We start from the raw sequence: 17,766 nt of genomic DNA, 5'->3' as shown, positions 1-17,766 counted from the left end.
TCCATACATCCCATTGGCCAAAGCAGGTCATATAGCTAAACTCAAAATCAAAGGGCAAGGAAGGATACTCCACATAAGTCCATAACGAGGGTGTGCGTGCAAGGAGGAGTGAAGAATTAGGGCCAATTATTCAATGTAGCACAAAAGGCTAAATAATACTTCCAAAGTCACACCTATTGTAGGTAGCAGTTAGGGATTGAATTTGGCTGAATGTAGCAGAAAACCCAGATAATGAGACAGAGGTTTATTTTCTCTGATGTTGTGGGAAGTCTGGAGGCAGCCCGTCAAGAAGACTGATATGGCTGCTCTGAGATACCACCAGGAGCTCAGGCTCTTTTTTAGATTTCTGTTTCCTCACCCTTAAGCTGTGGTTCTCATCTTCATGTTCACAGTAAGGCTGCTGGAACTTCGGCCAGTACGTTCTCATTTCAAGTACAAAGAAAAGGGAAGGAGACAGACATAAAAATGAAAGGGCTTTCTCTGCCTCTCCATCCACTGACTCCACTTACATCTCATTGGCCAGGACCATGTCACACGTCACCCCTAGCTGAAAGCGGAGGGTGTTGAGATATCTTTTTTTTTTTTCTTTCAGAATAGAACATTGTCATTTACAACACAATCAGGGTTGGTAAGGGAGAAGAACTTGTATATTAGGTAGGCAATTAGCAGTATCAGACACACTCAGGAAGTATTTGTGCCAGGATTTGCCCATTAGTTTAAAATTATACCTAACATGATGGAATTATTCTTACCATCTTAAAAAATATTTAATATCCTTGTTTCTTGTTTGGTTTTTTTGGCCATGCCACGCAGCCTGCAGGATCTTAGTTCCCCAACCAGGAATTGAACCCGTGCCCCTGCAGTGGAAGCGTAGAGTCTTAACCACTGGACCGCCAGGGGAGTCCCCAAAAATACTTAATATTCTAATATAAGTAATATATGCTCATGAAACACATTTTGGTAGATATCTTACAGTATAAAGACGGAAACAGCCATGCTCTCATTGCCTAGATATAACCACTGTTAAAATTTTTCTATATCACTTTCTTTTTTGTTGTGTCACCTTGTGTATTTACAGTTTCCAAATTGGGCTCAGTCTCTATGAATCGCTAGTCCTCTCATTTTTTTCTCTATTTTGTTTTATAGATCATAAGACTATATACTCATTATAGAAAATCTAGAAATCCAGAAAAGTATAAAGGAATAAAAATAATAACTAACCCATACTCAGGTAAGTAATAAAGTAATAAATAAATAACTTACTCAGATCCACACACTGCTAAGGATATTGGTAAATTGACTTATACACTGTTTATATATATTGTATATATGTATATGAATATAGTTGAGGTCATACTGTATATATATTTTGCATTTGGCTTTTTAAAAATATAAGGCAAACACCAGGTTTTTACTCACATTTTAAATGCCTGCCTAATGTTTTACTTTATCAATATTCCTTAAGTCTCAGGTGTTTGTATTTCCAGTGTTTTGCTCTTATGTATCTTGCTACTCTAAAAATCTATTTTTGCACAAGCTTCATCCACATTCCACAAAAATTTTCTAGAAGGGGAAGATAAATAATCCTTTTATACTATGACTTGCATATTTTTTGTGTTGATTCATTTCCTAATAATTTGTGAATGTCCTTAAGTAAAGTTTATTTGGTATATTTGCTTGCAATTTGAGAAAAATTACTGGCAGTAGCCTTTTTAAAAATAAAACTTTGTTGTTTGATGCTCTGCTTCTAATATCATTTTAATGCTGTTTCGTACTTTCATGTCAGTAGGTAGACCTAACGAACATTACTGTTAAAGGACAAAACCTCATTATTCCATCTCCAGACTCGGATGCGTTGTATGTGCTTCTAGAACGTGCAGTTTTCTCTTCTGGCATCTTGGGCTATCCTATTACTGACTTCCTTTGAACAAGAGGACATGAAATTAAACTGTGATCCTTCTTTTGTTTTTTTTAAAACTAGATACTAATGGAAGAGATGTTCACATATTGAGGTATGGGGAAAGTCATCCTGGCTTATACGTAATTTAACTTGAATTTTATGCTAACTAAAACAGCCGGTTTGTGGCCTATCAAACATACACTGTACATCTGCTTTAATCATTAAAGAAAAGTGCATTGACCCTGTCCGTGTTAAAATCAGAGCTCTTTCCTTGGCAGCCAATGCTGGTACTCCTTCAGTGATAAGACTTCCTTCCTGGTGCCAAGGCCATACTGACTGGCTGTGTACATGCTAATCTGTTTTTTTGAAACCTTGAAGGAATGCATCCCTGACTTGTTTGATATTCTTTGTTCTGACAAAATATAAAACTGTTGAAAACCATGCTTTTCAGGAGCAATTCCTCAGAGTTATCTGAGAGGCTGTGACTAGGGCTGTAGGCCTCAGTTAAAACTCTTTTCTGTTCCTGTTGTGGATTGTTTATTGATTATTTCCAGCAACAATACTTTTATATGCACTGCAATTCTCAACAATGCAACCCTTCCGTTTTCCCATCTCTAGGAACTGGCCTCTGCTCGCCTCCCCCACTGTATCCTCCTTTTTAAAAAATAAATTTATTTATTTATTTATGGCTGTGTTGGGTCTTCGTTTCCGTGCGAGGGCTTTCTCCAGTTGCGGAGAGCGGAGGCCACTCTTCATCGCAGTGCGTGGGCCTCTCATTATCGCGGCCTCTCTTGTTGCGGAGCACAGGCTCCAGACGCGCAGGCTCAGTAGTTGTGGCCCACGGGCCTAGTTGCTCCGCAGCATGTGGGATCTTCCCAGACCAGGGCTCGAACCCGTGTCCCCCTGCATTGGCAGGCAGACTCTCAACCACTGCGCCACCAGGGAAGCCCGGATTTTTTTCTTTTTTTTAAGTTTACTGGTTTCGGGACTTAATGAAGCATCAGGTTCTTGATGTCTCATCACAGGAAGAATTCAGTGAGTGACAGAGTGATTGGTAAGAAGTGGATTTATTTAGAGAGAAACACACTCCACAGACAGAGTGTGGGCCATCTCAGAAGGTGAGAAAAGGCCTGTATCCCCTTTTTAAAAAAAAAAAAAAAAGGCTGCATAGGTTTCCATGCTACCAAGTTAATACTCTTGTTTAAGAAATCTTGTGTTTGACACCCTTAACCCACTGAGGTGTAGTGAACCTGCCTTCTTCTGCCTGGGATTTGGGTCTCTCTGTATTTTTATTTTTTATTTTTGGCTGCGTTGGGTCTTCATTGCTGTGCGTGGGCTCAGTAGTTGTGGCACGTGGGCTCAGCAGTTGTGCCTCGCGGGCTCTAGAGCGCAGGCTCAGTAGTTGTGGTGCACGGGCTTAGTTGCTCCACGGCATGTGGGATCTTCCCCGACCGGGGATAGAACTCGTGTTCCCTGCATTGGCAGGCGGATTCTTAACCACCGCACCACCAGGGAAGTTCCTGGGTCTCTCTCTATTTTGCTTGTCTTTGTTTTATACAGTTATTCTCGTCCATCCTCCCGGGAAAGACTATCAAGCTTGGACCCAGCCACGCCTCCCCACCTTGGCCCTACCCACATCCTGGTCCCGCCCCCTTCGGGCCCTAGCGTTCGGTTTCCATGGTTACACCGCTGCCTCCGAGAGAGCCCAGCTGCCCAGAAGGTCCCCGCAAAGACCTCGGGGAAGAATCGGGTAGACGCGGCTCCAGCTCTCCATTCCGGCCAAAGTCAGTCCATTCGAGGCTCCGCGCCCTTGAGCCCGGGGTGTACCCCGCGAGGAAGCGAGCGTGGGGCCGTGGACAGAGCCTGGGCCGCTGGAGCATCCCGTCTAGCCTGGTTGAGGCTGAACTGTCGGTAAGGACTCCTTTCGGGGCGCCGCCGCTGAACGGAAACAGCGGTCACTTCCGGCCGGAGGCGCCCAGGTCCGCAGGTCAGGTTTCTAATCCGTAATGCGCCGGCGCCTGAGCCCGCTCGCCGCTGCTCGGGGCCGCTTGTACGCCCCCGACGGCCTGAACTTGTGGGTTTAGGCTTCCCAGAGTCAGGCAGTGGCGGGTACTGAGGGGAGTCGTGAGCGGCCCGGGTCCGGCGCCCGAGGGCGCTCGCGCACGCGCACACGCAAGGCTAACCTTTGAGCACGGGCTAGTTAGGAGCTGCTGTTTTAAGCGCTTACCTTCTGCCACGCACTGTTTTAACCACTAAATGTATAGAATTCAGTCCCCGCGACAACTCCGGGGAGAGGGTAGTAGTCGAATCTATATTTTTCAGATGAGAAAACCGCTTCAAAGAGAGGTGAAGCAGATGCCCGAGGTCTCAGCTAGAAAATGGTCGGGTCACGATGGAAACCGGGCACTCCGGTTCTATTGGACAAGATGACAAGTGTTGTTAACCTTACCTGAACCCTAATAATGCTGAAAGTTAGCTTTATCTACCTGGGATTGCCTTTGTTATTCTCTACATGCTTATTTCCCCTGTGCTCAGTTACTGGTACGAATCAGAAAACCTGATAGCCATTAAAACCCGCCACCTTTTCCTGGTTTATAGTAAATGGAATTAATAACCAGGAGTTCATTTATTTCCATGATGCGTAACTCCTGTAATACTTTTTGCTTTTATGTTTTTCATCAAGAGTCTAAATGCCAACTTGGATGTGCTAGAAAGAGAATTTAGACGATCCAAGCAAGAATTGTTTTCCAAGAGTCATTATAATTATGAAAGGTCATTTAGAGAATGTGGTGGAATAAGCAGTTCCTCTTTCAAGCTGTACTCGGCCGCCTACACAAATGCGAGTGGGGTTTCTCATTAATTCTACTACTCCCTGCCCCCAATAGTGTTTAACCTTTTTTTAAATTTAAAAATATCATGCTATAAATGTACTTTTGGTGACCACCATCATTTAAATAAAGAGGGAATGTTTCAATCATTTGAAACATTCCAATTGCTCTCACTGTCATTTTTATAAATATGATACAAAGTAGTGAAAACAGGAGGGGCCTAGTTACTCGTAAATACTAATAAGTTAATAAATAATATGACTTTACAAATATGTTAGTGGTGAAATCTAAAGAGGAAATAATAGTATATAAATGCAATTAAAAAAAAATCTTTTTATTTAGCCAGAATGCCTCCCACTCAGGCTGAAAGTGTTATAAAGAATATCATTCGAGAAATAGGACAAGAATGTGCAGCCCATGGAGAGATTGTTTCTGAAACTCTGGTTGCTTTTATGGTAAGAATGAATATTTTTGTGAATTACTGCTTTATTAAAAAATGTGTTTAAGCGGTGCCCATTTTCCTCTTAAAATTCTGTGGTGTTTTCCTAACTCTTATTCCGTTGAAAACATACTGAGACCGTTGGACAAGTTAGCCAAAAATATTTTTTTTAAGTCTATAAAGCATGTTAGTTCTCGATTTAGGAGACTGATTTAGAAGATCTTGATAAGTTTTAGAAACATCAATAATGTTTTCCTATGTGGGAGTTGTTTTAAGATGTATTTTTGTTCACTGTTGTAAAAATTACTGATTGCCTTGATCTCGGAGAGGCAGCAGTGAGCGATGGCATGAAGCGAGATCTTAATTCCCTGCCCAGGAGTTGAACCTGGGTAGCCTGGATGAAAACCAGGAATCCTAGCCACCAGACCAGCAAGAGCTAGAGGCTAGAAGCTATTTTTCCCTGGCTCTTGTCCCCAGTGAAAAATGCATTTCTCACGGAGGCAAAAACTGTAAAAACAGGTAGAAGGTTTATTCTTAGAGACACAGCACAACAAGAAGTGGGAGAGCACACAGAGAAACAGTTTCTTTAGTTAAGACAGAAGCTAGGCAGGGACTTCCCTGGTGGCGCAGTGGTTAAGAATCCGCCTGCCAATGCAGGGGACACGGGTTTGATCCCTGGTCCGGGAAGATCCCACATGCCGCGGAGCAGCTAAGCCCGTGCGCCACAACTACTGAGCCTGTGCTGTAGAGCCCACAAGCCACAACTACTGAGCCCATGTACCGCAGCTAGTGGAGCCCGTGTGCCTAGAGCCTGTGCCCTGCAAAAGGAGAAGCCACCGCAATGAGAAGCCTACGCACCACAACGAAGAGTAGCCCCCGCTCTTTGCAACTAGAGAAAGCCCGTGTGCAGCAACAAAGACCCAATGCAGCCAAAAATAAACAAATAAATAAATAAATTTATTAAAAAAGAAAAAAAGAAGCTAGGCAAAGATGCACATCTGGAGAGGAAGGGTGTGGGTGTCCTGCCTAATGAGGAGGAGTGCAGTAAACATGCAGTTAAATCATTTATGTAGATCAGTTCTTCCAGGTCTTTGCCTTCCTTCTGGCAATCATCTTGTTTTTTCACCCCTGGCTAATTTGTTTCAGGACCCTCTCCCTAGGTGCGCATGCACCTCTCAGCCAAGATGGATCTCGATGCAAAGGCATCTGGGAGAAGCAAGATTCATTGTGGCCTGGCATTGTCCCCTGACTTTTGACCCCCAAGGAGACTTTCTGCGCACGTTCTTCGCATGCCTAGTGTCTCCCTTGCCCCAAGGTGGGGGAGGAGGGAAGCGGAGATCCCTTGATCCTTTACTCAAACAAGTTTGTGCCCCTCTTTGTTCTCCCCATGACTGTTATCTTAAGGTATCCCCAAGAGACAAAACTTGGCTATTTACCCTGACTCTGTGGTAGCTTCCATTTCGGAGAGTAAATAGGAGACTGATTTTAAACGTCTAACCTGGAGCCCATCTAACTCCTGTCTCAGGAAATGCTAACAGGAGACTAGCTGTAAGTGTCTGGCCTGAAGCCCACTTTTTCCTGCCCTATGAAATGTAAACAGGAGGCTAGAGGTAAAGGCCTAGCCTGGAGCCCATCTGTCTCCTGCCTCAGTCTCTCTACTCTTGCTTTTGTTTTAACAATACACAATAAAAAATACGATAAAAATATTCAGTTTCCCAATGTAAAATCTAGCCATTGCTTTCAACCTGTTTCTCCATGTCTTTTTTCTAACACCATGTTCAGATTTGATGTTTATTGCTCCCTTTTTTCAGCCTCTAATGAAGGTGTGGATGAATTGGGTTATAAGAAAATCAGCTGAATAATCAATGGCTGGGTAGTCAAGAGGCAGTTATTTAAAAAATGGAGAATTGTTAAACTAATTTTGTAGTAACATGAAATAAATTTAATGGACTCTTTCCTACTCTCAGGTGAAAGCTGTTGTCCTGGACCCAAGTAATGGCTTTAACACGGATAGAACTCTCATGAAAGGTGATGTGCAGAAACTTGTAAAGGTGATTATCCAACAGTTCTCAAATTCTGAATTACTTACTTGCAATTCTAAATATAGTATTTGTGTTGGTCAATATTGCCTTCAGCTCCTTGAAAGAAAACCCCACCAAATAGTGGTGCAAACAAATGAGAGGTTTATTTTTTCACATAAAACGAAGTCTAGAGGTACATAGGCTATTTTTCCTGACTTCCTGGGTTACCAGCGTGCATGTGTTTTCACCCCAGGGTCACAAGATAGCTCTCCCACCTCTAGGCAGGCATAAGGTAAGAGGACAAAGGTAAAAATGTGTATGCAATTGGGCCTGTCACTTTCTTTTTGGAAAATAATAGGCTTTCCCAGACTCCCTCCGGTCTGTTTGCATTTATTGACTAGAATGATACTGCAAGTGAGCCTGGGATATTGATTTGTTTTTTCTTTCCCTTTTTAGCTGACCAAGTCTTTACCTTAATCCAAACTGGGGCTTTGTTAGTAAGGAAGGAGGGGCATGGATGCTGGCAGGTAGCAGTGTCTGCCACAGTATTTTAGACACCTTGTTATTAATCTAATGTTACATTGAGAACATTATTATTAACTGACTTGTCATATACTGTGAAATTATAGTACTAAATTAAGATTCATATAATTATTGATTCAATGTGATTTGTGTTTTTCAATTCTAAGGGAAAAATTGAACCCAGAGCAAAGAATTCATCGTTAGAATCAAGTAGGTGTGCCTGAAAAGCAATTTTAAGAACTAAAGAGGGCAGGAACTTTAGACATTGTTAATTTTTTCATATGTTTTAAGTTTGACTCACTGGGTTTAGATGCTTAAATATTTATTTTCTAGATATTCCTCAATGTATTTCCTAAAATTTCAGCATTATTGTTTTTTTCCTGGGCTTAATGATTTTAATTCCCTCCTTCACACAAAAGACTTGAAACAAGCTTTCCTAGACTTGTACGTGATATTTTCTGAGCTCAAACAAATGGCAGAGAAAATTTTCATCATCTCCGTCTTCTCTCACAGCCAGCAATTCACATAGTGGAGTGCAGGTCTGTCTGCAGATGCTAGAGGGTCAGGAAGAGCTTTGGAAGCTTGGAGCTGGGGAATATGTCGTTACGATAACTGTGCAGAAGAGACTCCATGATTCTCTAAGGCAGCTGAGAGCTGGGTCTTTCTGTGCTGAATTTGAGAATGTAGTGTAAAGTCTGTATTTAGCGGTAGGGGAAATGACTGATGGTTATTCAGAAATTTGATTGGACAGCCATGGAGGAGAATCAAGGAAGGGCAGAAAATGTTTTTCTCCTTTACATGGCTCAAGAAGAGTTTTTTTTTTTTCCCCTCCAACTCAACTAAGTTGGAAAGAATCAAGCTCAATATACTTTTTCTTTAAATTTATTTTTTTATTGAAGTATAGTTGATTTACAGTGTTGTGTTAATTTCTGCTGTACAGCAAAGTGACTCAGTTATACACTTATATACATTCTTTTTTATATTCTTTTCCATTATGGTTTATGCCAGGATATTGAATATAGTTACCTGTGCTCAATATACTTTTAATATGACAGGTACATTAACTGTCAATTTATATAATAATTCAAGTGATAAAGATTGTTTTCTTTTTTCTCAATTAAAAATCATGTTGATGAGCTAGTCTGTGCATTTGTAAAGTCTGTGCTTGGAACGGCACTTCTCCACCTGGAGGGGTCCAGGTGCATGGGTCCCCTAAAGATAGTGTTCCGTCCTCACTCCTGCTTTCCCCTTTTCCTCCTCCCAGGAAAGGAGGGTTGGTGGCCTGGGAGTTGGGTTGAGAGTGAAGCTATTGATGTGCCCGCTAGGTGCAGACATAATAAAGTCTAACAGGTGAGATGGGGGAAGACTGGGCTTGGGCGGTACAGAAGAGAGAAGAAAAGAAAAATTCAGGTTGATCCTCTATTCTAAAGGGGCAAAGCAGAGAATGGGGATGAACCATCATGTTTGGGGAAAAACAGGAGAAAATGGACGAGAGGAAGAAATTTTGAAACAAGGTAGAGCCAGAGAAAGTCTGTGAGCAGGGGACGTAGCCGCAGCAGCTTTTTATAAAATGCACATGACCTCCATCATCAGCAAAAAAGGAGTGTTAAGGCTCAGATAAACAGTAATGACGGGGCTTCCCTGGTGGCTCAGCGGTTAAGAATCCTCTTGCCAATGCAGTGGACACGGGTTCGAGCCCTGGTCCCGGAAGATCCCACATGCCGTGGAGCAGCTAAGCCCGTGCGCCACAACAACTGAGCCTGCGCTCTAGAGTCTGCGAGCCACAACTACTGAAGCCCACACGCCTAGAGCCCGTGCTCCACAACAAGAGAAGCCACCGCAGTGAGGAGCCCACGCACCGCAATGAAGAGTAGCCCCCGCTCACCGTGACTAGAGAAAGCCCGTGTGCAGCAACGAAGACCCAATGCAGCCAAAAATAAATAAAACAAACAAATTAAAAAAAAACAGTAATAAGGAACTCAGGAAGAGCTGTAGACAGGAGCATAAGCTTCATGGCACATTCACCCACATTCAGGCTGCAGAGACTAAGCAAAAGGTCAAGTTCCTTGCCTCCAACTAGACTATTAGTCACTTGGGTATGGTAATATTGGTTAACTCAGGGGGAATAACTTATTGCTTAATAAATGTTGGTTAAGTAAACTATAAAGCATAAAGTCCTCAATGAGAAAAAAAGTAATAAAAATGGTTATTGGTAGATAAATATCAGAAATAATGGCTTTGATGTTGTTCTTTGATTTTGAGAATAACTTTGGAAAATACTTCTGATTGTTTCAGAAAATATAACTGGAAGCATGTATGTGATTTTCTTTTTTAGCTTTGCGTGACTCGGCTATTAGACAGTAAAAATCCTTCCCTGGACACCATTAAGATGCAAGTCTATTTTGATATGAATTATACAAGTCGAGGTAACATATATCTACCGATTTTGATACCCCTTTAAAGAAGATTCATATTGTATTTCAGGTAATAAGGGTGTTGACTTAAAAAATGTTCACAGCCTAAAAGTTGAGAGTTATGTTTTATTCAGCGGGAAATTTTAGGACTTCAAGCCCGGGAGACAGCATCTCAAGTAACCCTGAGAGAACTGCTCTGAGGAGGCAAAGCAGGGGGAGTCAGCTTATACAGAAGTTTTGCAACAAAGGGCAAGTAGTCTGAACGTCAAAAGAGTATTGTTAATTAAAGGAAACCGATATCCCAAATTAAGGAAATTAGGGCTTTTCTTTGTATGAGAAGATGCAAGAGTCTGGGCTCACTGATGTGGACCTCAGCTATCTGGAGCCAGTGTCCTGTGTTTTCACATCCTGAGTTTCCTCAGGGCTCCCCGTGGGGAGTGGCTGCAGTCTGACGGCTGCTAGATGGCAGGTATTCTTTCCTTCCTGAGTTCCCTCAGGGCTCACCAGCTCACACTGGAGAGCTGCAAGTGCAGATGGCTGTGACATCCTTTGTTTACTGATATGGCAGGCAATATTCCATTTCTCAAGGGCTTCATTTGGTTGACCAAGAACAATTTAACTTTTTTGTTTATCTTTTGAAATTTTTTCCAACTTTGAAGAATGTAATAATGTTGGAGATGCTAAATGAGAAGAACACCAATGGCCTTTGAGAGTGTCAGAAGTTTCCAAGTCTATTGTGTTTTGACTATTATACCACTAATACATAATAACTTAAATTAAAGCAACCAGGTCACTGAAGTTAAAATTTTTTAATTTGCTTATTTTATTTTTCCTGGTTTATATTATTATCACATAATGCTTACCTAAATTATGTAACTTACCCAAAAATGAAGTGACTGATGGGAAATTTAAGCTTAGAACATATTTCCTTATGTAAATAGTTTCTTACATACATCAAAAATAAACTGGAAACGAGAAAAAAGGAAATGAAATTTCTCTATAGACTACACTGCCTCTGCCCCACTGTAATTCAGTCATTATTAACCATTTGGTGATTTTTGTTGTCTTTTTTTTTCCCCTCTCTGTATTAACCTTTCAGTTATGCTACATGTGTAAAATCATACATCTTGCTTTTTTTATCAATAATAATATATTAGAACAATAAATAATAGTGGAATTGATGATGTAATTTAGATTTTTCTTAATTTCAAAGTTTGAGTTGTTTTTGTGGTAAGATTATAGCTATGAACTGGGCATGGTTGATATGTTAATTATTGCCCTTGTTATAGGGTGTCTTATTGACTTAGTTGCAAGAATTGTAGTGCTGGTGAACTGTGGCTCCTTCCACGATTAAGCCTAAACCTCACTGCATTACAGGAAGAAGGGAGAGGGATACCATTCTTGATACAACATCATATTACAGTAGTGATATTCAAAAGAAATTTATCTAGAACTAAAATAGAAATACACATAATTGAAGAGGAATATTCATACTACCTATATGGATATTTATATTAGATGTGTTTACATACAGTATACTACACCTACTTACCTAGAGAATATAGATAGTACAATATTTATACTGTATGTGTTTATAATATATATTATAAATTGTCTTGTGTACTTTCTGCTTAAGTAGGAGGTTTTAGCCCTATCTGCTCTTACGTTTGGATTGTCTTTTTAAAGGCTTACGTGTTTTGATAAAGCATGCCATTTAAATTGCGGTAGTAAGTCTTTCCCACTAGATTTTTGTCTTGAGGTTACTTGCTGGCCATTGTTTATTTTTGCTTACTACATCTTACGAAAATACTTGTTTTCATGCAGTAGAATTGCTATAGCAAGCCATTTTTTCCTCTGGTCCTATTTTCTTTTTTAAAAAAATTTATTTATTTATTTATTTATTATTATTATTTTTTTGTCTGTGTTGGGTCTTCGTTGCTGCACGCAGGCTTTCTCTAGTTGCAGTGAGCGGGGGCTGCTCTTCCTTGCAGTGCGTGGGCTTCTCATTGCCGTGGCTTCTCTTGTTGTGGAGCATGGGCTTCAGTAGCTGTGGCATGTGGGCTCAGTAGTTGTGACTCGTGGGCTCTAGAGTGCAGGCTCAGTAGTTGTGGTGCACGGGCTTAGTTGCTCCGTGATATGCGGGATCTTCCTGGACCAGGGCTCGAACCTGTGTCCCCTGCATTGGCAGGCGGATTCTTAACCACTGTGCCACCAGGGAAGTCACTGGTCCTATTTTCTTATGTGAGAAGAATTCTAAGTATCAATATATGGAACATGTCCTTTGCCAATTTTAGAGGAATTTCTCGAAGAACATCACCGGGTCGTAGAGTCTAGATTAAGCTCTGTTAGCAGAGAAATTACAGATAGTCGAGCATGTGTTCGAGAAGAGCTGGAAAGCCTCTACCGCAAGATCGTCAGCTACGTGTTACTGCGCTCTGGGCTGGGGTCCCCAACAGACATCAAGATTGTCAGAGAGGCAACAGGTAAAAAATATACACCATTTCCATTCCATCCATGAACATGGTATCTTATAAAATATGTTGAATTATAAGTATTGAAGATTGAAGTTTTCTTCTTTTATCTGAAAAAAAATTAGCACAAATAAGAGGTTAAAACTTAACCCAGATTTTTCTTACACAGTGTATCAACACTAAAACTCAAGTAGCACTTTTGGGAAGTGAATATTGTTAATCTTCTTAGAGCTGTATGTACCTAGGGGCCTATTACTCCTCACTACAGAAACATTGGCAGTATGATTAACCAGGCTGATTGGGGAACGGGGACTGCTGGGAGAGGAGATTTCATACTGATGAGAGCAGTTGAGTCTGTCACCTAGGATGGATGATGGAAAATGGCACTGTTTTAGGAAACAGGAAATACTTGCCCACTTTCGTACTTTTTTTTTTTTTTTTTTTCACTTTCGTACTTTAAGATAAGGAATAGGCAATATCTCTAATCTTCCCACGGCTTTCTTCCATAATTATTTTAAAGCATCATTTTTTTTCTACTCAGAGCCCTAATTAGAAAGCTTGTTTTAATGCCCATTGCCAAAAAATTACTGATGGATGCTTAATTATGAAAATAGACGTGAAGCAATGGCATTATTTTCAGTAGCTCAGCTTTCTTGATAAATGCTAAATTTTGCTATGTATTCTGGAATCAGGTATCAGACATTTAAAGAATCATCTAAGTAACTCTATAAAGACAAGCCCCTTAACTTTCTGCTGAAAGGAACTTGTTTTTTACGTTCTGATATCTTTACTTACCATTTTGTTGTCCTTATTGTGGTTTGTTTTAGCTGCCCTACAGAGTGTTTTTCCTCAGGCTGAGCTTGGGACATTTCTAACTCTTTCTAAGAAGGACAAAGAACGCCAGCTGAAAGAACTCACCATGATTGTTACTGGAATTCGTTTATTTAACCGAGACCGTGGAAAGGGAGGAGAAGGCATTGATGACTGTAGGTATATTATTAAGTTAATTCTATAGGTTAGGTAAGTTTAAAATTTAATGGGAACAGAGGAAAATAATTCACAGCATTCTTAGATTTAAGGTTTGCAGTTTTGACCATACCTTAGGTACAGCTACTGTTCATAATGTATAGTAATTTTTCATCTTACTGGGGCAAGACCTTAAATTTTATGTACCATGAAGCTAGTATGGGAGCATGAATCAGTAAAAGGACTGAGAGGGCCTTCTGGAGGCCAGGCTCCCCAGTTCAGTGGAGCTCTGTGTTCTTTATTCCAAGTCAAATAACCAAAAGGGAATAAAATTCAGTGATTTAAGAAATAAAAATCACCCTGAGAAGCAAACCATTGTTGATGTGGTTAATGGAAAGAAATGGTCCAAGAGGAGATATTTGCAAATCTGTAAATTCAGGAGCCTCTACTATGCTGTTATATACTTAATGCATTCATTATCTGTAAGTTTGAAAGTACTCATTGAAATATTTGCTCAAAGACCTACCAGTAGAAGTAACTTCTTTATGCATTTGGTACACACGTAGGCCCACTGAGAAGGTGTTAGTGTCTTTTTACCAGATCACTGATCTAGTACAATAAGGTAATTTTTTTTGCAATTTAAAAACTCTTCTAAAAAGTCAATTCCCATTCTTCATAAAGTTTCCTGTCTTGCTAGACAGTTCTGTTATTTTTCAGTATCCCAGTGAGTTTCTTAAGTGGTACGCTTTTATTTTCTTTTTTACTAGTAGTAAAGAAGATACACAGAAGGAGAGATACAGTGGCTTTTCTAGAGGCACGTGGTTAATACAGCACATAACACCAACGCCTGTCTATTCTTTAGGATCTTCTATATTTTAGTAGCAAAAGCTGATCTGCTTTAACTTTTGGTTATTATTCTGGCAATGTCTTTTTTTTTTTTTTTTTGAATAGGCTTTTCTTTTTGGACTCTTTCCATCCTGGTGTAGGAGCCATGCCTCCTTATTGTTAATTTGGTTAAGGAAAAAAACTAACTCAACCTAATGTTTAAATAGGACCACTTTCTAGGCTTTTTCTTCTGAATCTTTTTAGATTGCCTCATGTCTCTCTTATTATACCTCTCAAACCAGTGCCAGCTATTCTTCGGGAAGCAATCCCAGCCACCACTCAGCATGTTGATTCCCAACTTGAGGTGGTCCAGGACCGGGCATACCGCTACACAGCCATCCTCGAGAAAGGAGCAGAGAACCCACTCTTGAGTCGAGAACTTCAGCCCTATTTGTTAAAAGAAGCACTGTATAACGTGCGACAATACGAGATCTTCCTTCAGATCATTTTGGTGAGTTAATGTCATAAGAGCTGGTCTTTCCCACAGAATGCAGCCTCTTTGTATATATATTCTTTGCTTTGAATTAAATATGTAGTTTAATTTAAAAAAACCCACTGGTTAGACAGATTTTTTTTTAAAGTAGAGTTGATTTACAATGTTGTGTTAATTTCTGCTGTACAGCAAAATGATTGAGATATATATATATACACACACACACACACACACACACACATTCTTTTTTTGTATTCTTTTCTATTATGGTTTATCATAGGATATTGAATATAGTTCTCTGTGCTATACAGTAGGACCTTGTTGTTTATTGCCACCTCTTTGTATATTATGGGGTGAAAACAAAAGATAGAACCAGGTCGTTGATAAAGAAGGCAACCTTAATAACTGCTCAGTATATATTTCATCTGTAGGATCAAGAGATCCTAAAATAGAAATGGGAAAGTGGGATGTTGATTTTAATAAAGATGTGTTGGCAGGAATGGATTTTTGGTAGTTGATTCTCTTTGTTCCTCGGTAATATGATTGTTGCATGGTTGCCCTAGTTAAGCAGGTATGTGTATATATATATGTAAGCAATGCTGCATTGTTTGCTTTCATTCAGAGCAAGTGTCTAACATATAGTTTGGCAGGTTGTTGGCACTCAAAGAACTTTTATGTAATTATTTGTTCTAATTGTAAAAATTGGTAGAAAAGATTTTTATTTCTGATGTTTTTAGATCGAATGAACAAGCCAAACACTATCCCCAGAGAGCTGGAAAATATGAAGTAGTGATTTTAAACTTTTTTTTAAAGCAGCAGAGCCCTTTCAGATGGAAACTTACTCAAAATCCTAAAAATATAAAGCAAGTATCTAGATGAAAGGATTGGAGGACCTTTCACCAAGGAGCATCCCCAAGCCACCCTAAGATTCCAGGGAACACAGTTTGTTAACTATGTCATGGCAGCAAGCTATGTTTCCACCACTTACTGTTTTGTTTCTGTTTTTTTCCCCTAGCTGTATTGAGGTATAATTGACAAAGTTGTAGGATATTTAAAGTGTACAGTGTGATGATCTGATATACATACATATTGTGAAAGGATTCTCCCACTGAATTAATTGGCACATCCATCCCCCTGGTCACTGTTTACCTTCACACAGCCTCTATTTTCCAAAAACCATAAGACCGCAGGATCAGTGGAACTGTCTTTTGTACAGGTGAATACTAATGTCTTGAGGGATAGAACAAGCTGTATTCTGCCCCCTCTTCATTTTCACTTGTATCTTAATGACTCACTGCCACTTTCGGCTGCACTCAATCTGTCTTCTCTCCTTACCTCCGCTACAGAGAATAGAAAGATCACATCCAAAAGACATGACTTCATTGCAACAAACTAGGAGTGGTCCTCACAGCTTACCTGCTATCTAATTGCCTTCAGAAGGGAGGACTCTAAATCAACTATTTGAAACCAAATCATTCTTTAGGGTACATGTTCCCCTAACACTGACTTGTGGCTAGCAGCCTTATGTAACTAGTAAGATACTAAGAGGATTTCACGGTCGGTTTATCGTGAGTGCATACAGGTCCACAGGAGCAGAATCTCACATTTACTTTTGTCATTTATGTCCAGAACGGATATTATAAGAAAGAACTTTGGGAAACTGTCACACATACTGTAAGGATGTTGTAGAGGACATTGTTCATTATATAGTATCTTCTCACAGCTTTCACTCATGAAACATATTCAGCCAACTAACTGACAGTCTTATATTCTCATTGGAGTTCTTACTCTCAGAGCTAGAGGGACGGTTAATAGAGTGTAGAAGTGATAAGTGTGGGTCCTGCAGCCAGACTGCATGGGTTCTAATCCCGACTTTGCCACTCACGAAATCTGTGTCCTTGACGAAGTTGCTTGACTTCTCTGTGCCTTAGTTCCCACATTTGTAAAAAGGGGTTATTGATAGTCTCCACTAGGTAAATAAGGTAGAACAGTGCTTGCAGACAGTGAGCGCTCAGTAAACGGATGATGATGAAGATGATGATGATGATGATGATGGCAGTGTTTATTACCATCACCATCGTCGGGGCATTAGCAGAACAGCTCTAATTTCATCTCAGTAGGGGCACAAGCTGAAGACCTCTTACTTTTCTAGACAATATCTCATTTCCAAGCCCTCTGTTGCTCGTGTTATTAGAAAGTTCACGTTCTGATCTTAACACTCTTTATGACTGTCTCATACTCCTTTCAGTTAGGGTCAGGATGAGTTTTCTTAGCCTTCTGACTTTTTTGCTGCTTAATCAGTGTTTCTTTTTGTTGTTGTTGTTTTTATTTTTATTGAGATATACTTGATTTACAATGTTGTATTTCAGGTGTATGACGTAGTCATTCAAATTTTTATAGATTATACTTCATTTATAGTTATTATAGAATATTGTCTATGTTCCCTGTGCTGTACAATATATCCTTGTAGTTTATTTATTTTATACATAGTAGTTTGTACCTCTTAATCCCCTACCCCTATCATGCCCTTCCCCCCTCCCTTCTTTCCAATGGTAACCACTAGTTTGTTCTCTATATCTGTGAGTCTGCTTCTTTTTTTAATATTCACTAATTTGTTTTATTTTGTAGATTCCGCATATAAGTGGTAACATACAGTATTTGTCTTTCTCTGACTTATTTCACTAAGCATGATACCTTCTAAGTCCATCCATGCTGTTGCAGATGGCAAAATTTCATTCTTTTTTATGGCTGACATGGATATGATAGTTTTTAGCTATCCAACCTCCCCCATCAATCTACCTAAGTTACAGTTAAGGTTAATTGTTACAGAATGGATTCAGTTTAATCAGTATTATCACTAGGTTATAAAATACGTCAGTTTATGTTT

The 17,766-nt window shown here is 40.0% G+C and overlaps 1 protein-coding gene across 2 annotated transcripts in view; it reads left to right on the top strand.

The window, feature by feature from the left end:
• CFAP206 (cilia and flagella associated protein 206) overlaps positions 1 to 17,766 on the top strand; it is a 62,018-nt gene that overhangs the window by 26,235 nt on the left and 18,017 nt on the right. The window contains exons 3-12 of one of the 2 annotated variants that reach the window (XM_036871507.1): positions 1,147 to 1,231; positions 1,982 to 2,012; positions 2,926 to 3,018; positions 3,461 to 3,811; positions 5,075 to 5,183; positions 7,135 to 7,218; positions 10,046 to 10,136; positions 12,419 to 12,607; positions 13,423 to 13,581; positions 14,689 to 14,897. In XM_036871507.1, the coding sequence (XP_036727402.1) occupies positions 5,076 to 5,183; positions 7,135 to 7,218; positions 10,046 to 10,136; positions 12,419 to 12,607; positions 13,423 to 13,581; positions 14,689 to 14,897 (840 nt within the window). In that variant the 5' untranslated portion in view covers positions 1,147 to 1,231; positions 1,982 to 2,012; positions 2,926 to 3,018; positions 3,461 to 3,811; position 5,075. Of the gene's footprint in view, positions 1 to 1,146; positions 1,232 to 1,981; positions 2,013 to 2,925; positions 3,019 to 3,460; positions 3,812 to 5,070; positions 5,184 to 7,134; positions 7,219 to 10,045; positions 10,137 to 12,418; positions 12,608 to 13,422; positions 13,582 to 14,688; positions 14,898 to 17,766 lie in introns of those variants that run through there. The other variant, XM_036871508.1, reaches the window with a different exon arrangement.

This window comes from Balaenoptera musculus, chromosome 12, assembly GCF_009873245.2.
Source record: "Balaenoptera musculus isolate JJ_BM4_2016_0621 chromosome 12, mBalMus1.pri.v3, whole genome shotgun sequence".
Taxonomy (NCBI): domain Eukaryota; kingdom Metazoa; phylum Chordata; class Mammalia; order Artiodactyla; family Balaenopteridae; genus Balaenoptera; species Balaenoptera musculus.
The sequence above is the reverse complement of the archived record's forward strand: the minus strand, read 5'-3'. Positions and strand labels throughout refer to the sequence as shown.